Source organism: Piliocolobus tephrosceles, unplaced genomic scaffold (genome assembly GCF_002776525.5).
Source record: "Piliocolobus tephrosceles isolate RC106 unplaced genomic scaffold, ASM277652v3 unscaffolded_22495, whole genome shotgun sequence".
NCBI classification, from domain to species: domain Eukaryota; kingdom Metazoa; phylum Chordata; class Mammalia; order Primates; family Cercopithecidae; genus Piliocolobus; species Piliocolobus tephrosceles.
Window position 1 is genome coordinate 1 of NW_022304860.1, and position 5,266 is coordinate 5,266.

The window sequence follows — 5,266 nt, forward strand, 5'->3', positions numbered from 1 at the left end:
TAATTTTCATGTAAATGTAAAGGACCAAACTATGAGAATAGTTAAAAAAAAAAAAAAAAAAAATATATATATATATATATATATATTCAAAGAATGTAATGTAAAATCTTTAAAAAGATACCTTTAATAATCACAGGAAGTACATTTGAATCTCTTTCCATTTTCTCTTTTGGCTTTAAGGATGTTTGTTCTTTTCTTTCTAAATACTGTAGATATGACCTCTTCTTCCACTGCAGATTGCTATACTTCTCACGGGCTTTCCGATATGCTTCTTGGTGTTCCTTTCGCTTTTCTTCTATTATTTTCAGATCCTCTTTACCTTTCTCCTGTTCTTGTTCATACTTCCTCCAGTCAACAACTTCACGTGCCCTTGGCTTTATAGGGGAAAAACGCGTTATTTAATGAAGTAGACAACAATAACTGCTAGATTAAAGCCTTTGTGTATGGCCAGGCGCGGTGGCTCACGCCTGCAATCCCAGCACTTTGGGAGGCCAAGGCGGGCGGATCACAAGGTCAGGAGATTGAGACCACGGTGAAACCCCGTTTCTACTAAAAATACAAAAAATTAGCCAGGCGCTGTGGCGGGTGCCTGTAGTCCCAGCTAGTCGGGAGGCTGAGGCAGGAGAATGGCGTGAATCCAGGAGGCGGAGCTTGCAGTCAGCTGAGATCGCACCACTGCACTCCAGCCTGGGGGACAGGGTGAGACTCCCTCTCAAAAAAAAAAAAAAAAAAGCCTTTGTGTTGTCCCCCATTAGGAAATTAGCGTAACTCATGTATGAAACTGCTACTTTTATAAGTTTCAAGAAACATGTAAAATTTTAATTTGAGAGCTTATATCATTGAAATGATTTAAAAATCTTATCCCCCCCAAAATTCTATAGTCTAATGCTACAATAGCAAAACTTGCCTCCTCACAGCCTCTTATAATCTAGAATTATTTGTTAACATTAATACACATATTTGGTATAACATTGTAAACTGACATTTAAAATCATTATATTACATCCAATATACAGGAATTAAGCTTGATATACCTCAGATTCTACTTCAAGAATTTCTTCTCCTGCAGAAGGAAGGTCTCTCCAGCCTGTAATTCCCACTGGCATGCTGGGATGGGCCTCATGGATTGTTTTTCCATTTTCATCAAACATTAAGCGTACTTTTGCCCAACAATTTCCAGCAACCAGAACACAGCCTTTTCTTAAAGTTCCTCTTTGAATTATAGCTGTAGTAACAGGACTAAAATGAAAATAAAAGTATATTTTTAATGTCATAATCAGGATGTAATTGTACTTTAAGTAGAGCAAAGATATCTTTATGATGTTTAAATTATATAAACATGTGTATACACAAGATTAATTCCACCACTTAACTTCTTAAGCAGTTTTTCATACTATAAAAACATTTCAAAGCCGGGTGCAGTGGCACACCTGCAATCCCAGCTATTCAGCGGGCTAAGGCAAGAGGATCACTTGAGCCCATGAGTTCAAAGTCAGCCTATCAAGACCATTTTAAACAAATTTATTTGCAATAGCCAAGAAGTAGAAGCAACCCAAATGTCCATCAAAAGACAAATGGACATTTCTTCCAAAGAAAATGTGGATTTTACATACAAAGTAATATTATACAGTCTTTAAAAAGAAGGAAATTGGCCAGATATATTGGCTCATGGCTGTAATCCCAGCACTTCTGAAGGCCAAGATGGGTAGACTACTTGAGCTTACGAGTTTGAGACAGCCTGGGCAACATAGCAGGACCCCATCTCAATTAAAAAAAACATAGGCTGGGTGAAGTGGCTCACACCAGTAATCCCAGCACTTTGGGAGGCCGAGGTGGGTAGATCAACTGAGGTCAGGAATTCGAGACCAGCCTGGCCAACATGGTGAAACCCTGTCTCTACTACAAATACAAAAATTAGCCAAATGTGGTGGCACACGCCTATAGTCCCAGCTACTCAGGAGACTGAGGCAGGAGAATCACTTGAACCTGGGAGGCGGAGGTTGCACTGAGCCGAGATCGCACTACTGCACTCCAGCCTGGGTGATAGAGCAAGACTCCATCTCAAAAAAAGAAAAATTAAAAAATAAATAAATATTAAATTTTTTTAAAAAAGGAAATCTTTGCATAGGCTACAACATGAATGAAACTCTAGAACATTATACAAAATGAAATAAGCCAGTTACAAATGGACACATACTGTATGATTCCACTCATATGAAGTATCTAAAGTAGTCACAAAATAAAAACAGAAAACAGTGCCAGGCGTAGTGGCTCACGCCTGTAATCCCAGCACTTTGGGAGGCCGAGGCGGGTGAATCACCCGAGGTCAGGAGTTCGAGACTGGCCTGGCCAACATGGCGAAAACCCTGTCTCTACCAAAAATACAAAAATTAGCCAGGCGTGGTGGCGGGTGCCTGTAAATCCCAGCTACTTGGGAGGCTGAGGCAGGAGAATCGCTTGAACCCAGGGAGCGGAGGTTGCAGTGAGCTGAGATCATGGCCACTTCACTCCAGCCTGGGCAATAAGAGCAAAAGTCTGTCTCAAAAATAAATACATAAAAGAAAACCGGAAAACAGAAAGGTGGTTGCCAAGGGCTCGGGAGAAGGACTAATGTAATTTTAAAAGGTATAGACTTTCAGTTTTACAAGATAAAATAGTTCAACAGATCTGTTGCATAACAATGTGAATAAACAACAATACTGAACTGTATATTTAAATATGGTTAACATAATAAATGGGATGTTAGGTGTTTCTTACCACAATTTTAAAAAAATAATTTCTTACAAGGTTATGCTAAGAGAAGAAACAGGGAGCAAAGTGTTCTGACAGAATCTTAACCCACTTTCTATCCCAGTCTCCATCAGCTAAGGGATTACTCACAGTTGTTAGAGAGTGTAAAGCAATGAGAAAACCTCTCTTGCTGATACGGAGGAAAATTCAAGCACACCACTTCAAAGATCTTTCTGCGTATTATATTAATGGGTAAGGTATAAAGAATTTACAAACCCTAAAACGCAACTATTGGTATTTCATTCTAATTTATGTTATCTGTAAGACTTTACCAATTTAGTCGAGTCAGTGGGGGAAAAAAATAAAACAAATTGAACTACTTATGTCATCTAAATATGACTACCAGATGTATATGGATAGTTGCTATGGTCTGCTGATAATAACTGCATTCTTGTGTTCTTGTGTCAGTACAAACAATAACATACTTTTTAAAACAAATGCTTTGAAAATATTGTTCATGAACTAACAATATCATGCAACAAAAATAATATATCATCATATAATCAAGTCACAAAAACCACAGAACAAATTAAAAAGGCAAGCAGTTTAAGAGTCCTACCCTCTTCCTTTGTCTGTGAAAGACTCTATTACTGTTCCTTCCACTGGACCATTGGGATCTGCTTTCAATTCTAACATTTCTGCAAGAGCAATTGTTGCTTCTGCCAAAGCCATCAGATTATTGCCCTTTAACAATAACAAAGGTTGTTAATACACATTAATAAATATTATCAGTAAATATAAATACCAAGGAAAGAAAGTCACATAATCCTTGCAAGATATATTATAATTTTCTCTTTAATCATTAAAAGCATGATTACTCAATTTAACAAAGAAAGGAAGGGAGGGAGGGGAAAAGAAACTAAGAAAAAAGAGAATGGGAAGAATGGAAGAGAGGGAGGGATCAGCAAGAAAACCTGAGCCATGGACAGATCTTACAAGGAATAAGTGGCTATTTTTTTTTAAAGTATGGCCACTGGTGGTACTTGTTACTATCCCTTTCATAAACACATGCAATGCTTCATTCTTTTCTTTCTCCTCTGTCTGTCCCTACAATTCTGTTTCCTTCCTCTTGCTTTCTTTTTTTAAGTTCTACCCAACTGAACGAGATTTCACATCTATTATTTCATTTGATCAACTCAAGAATCCTATAAAGTAAATCAAGCATTACTTACCCTTATTAAATAAATGATGAGAAAATAAATAAATGAGGAGAAAAAGCGCTAACTAGAGATCCAGGCTCTAAGCTGTGCTTTATAACCACCCAGCTGTGCACCCTTTAAAAAAAAAATCACCTCACCTCCCTGGATCTCCTTACCTCAACCATAAAATGAAGAAGCTGGAGTGGGTGATTCTTTTACCTTTCATGGTCTCTGTTTACTATGCTGTCTAGGGCTCCAAGATCACACAGCCGATTAACTGGTGATGGAACTGGAACTGATAGGCAAGGTATTTTTCCACTCCTCATATCAGCTAAGAGATTGCTCACAGTTGTTACCAAATATAAAACAACAGACAAGGGCAGGGCACAGTGGCTCATGCCTATAATCCCAGCACTTTGGGAAGCTGAAACTGGCACTTGGGAGTTCGAGACCAGCCAACATGGTAAAACCCTGTCTCTACTAAAAATACAAAAAATTAGTCGGGTGTGGTGGCATGTGCCTGTAATCCCAGCTACTCAGGAGGCTGAGGCAGGAAAACTGCTTGAACCCAGGGGCAGAGGTTGCAGTGAGCCAAGATCATGCCACGCACTCCAGCCTGAGACACACAGCAAGACTTTGTTTCAAAAAATAAAAAATAAAACAATAGACAACTGTAAAACAAAACAAAAAAAATTGACTAAATATTTTGCTTACCCACCCACTTATTCCTAGTATTTATTCCAATTTACAAAATGCTGCTCCAAAAAGCAGAACTACAATTGTTTCCTTGCATGAAGTAATCCTTTACATATCTTAGAAAAGAAGGCCTCATCTTACCTCCCTGCCACTCTCTTCCAATCCCCTCCATTCCCTTGGAATCATCTCTGACACACCTCCAAATCTGCCTAAGCAGCTTTATATCTACCTACTCATCTCATGGTTATCTAGTCAGAGAAGGCAGTCAACTCTTCAAATATTTTAATTTTTTTTTTTTTTTTTTTTTTTTTTTTGAGACGGATTCTTGCTCTGTCGCCCGGGCTGGAGTGCTGTGGCCGGATCTCAGCTCACTGCAAGTTCCGCCTCCCGCGTTTACGCCATTCTCCTGCCTCAGCCTCCCGAGTAGCTGGGACAACAGGCGCCCGCCACCTCGCCCGGCTAGTTTTTTGTATTTTTAGTAGAGACGGGGTTTCACCGTGTTAGCCAGGATGGTCTTGATCTCCTGACCTCGTGATCCGCCCGTCTCGGCCTCCCAAAGTGCTGGGATTACAGGCTTGAGCCACCGCGCCCGGCCCCCTTAGTCATTTTCTATACACTGGCTCCCACCCTGCTCCTCTTTT

At 39.5% G+C, this 5,266-nt stretch overlaps 1 protein-coding gene across 1 annotated transcript; it reads right to left on the reverse strand.

The window, feature by feature from the left end:
• Nucleotides 1–68: 68 nt before the first annotated feature.
• Nucleotides 69–4,383, reverse strand: LOC111533698 (translation initiation factor IF-2, mitochondrial-like). The gene is made up of 3 exons (XM_023200403.2): nucleotides 3,350–4,383; nucleotides 1,035–1,239; nucleotides 69–374 (listed from the first exon to the last, which is right to left on the reverse strand). The coding sequence occupies exons 1-3, from the start codon at nucleotides 3,460–3,462 to the stop codon at nucleotides 87–89; spliced, it is 606 nt and encodes a 201-aa protein (XP_023056171.1). The 5' UTR covers nucleotides 3,463–4,383; the 3' UTR covers nucleotides 69–86.
• Nucleotides 4,384–5,266: the final 883 nt, after the last annotated feature.

Coding starts and splice junctions, on each gene's coding strand:
- LOC111533698 (XM_023200403.2), bottom strand. CDS start 3,462: ATGGCTTTGGCAGAAGCAACAATTGCTCTTGCAGAAATGTTAGAATTG. Junction 1,240..3,349: donor TTCACAGACAAAGGAAGAGG/GTAGGACTCTTA, acceptor TTTTCATTTTAG/TCCTGTTACTACAGCTATAA. Junction 375..1,034: donor TTCTTGAAGTAGAATCTGAG/GTATATCAAGCT, acceptor TCCCCTATAAAG/CCAAGGGCACGTGAAGTTGT.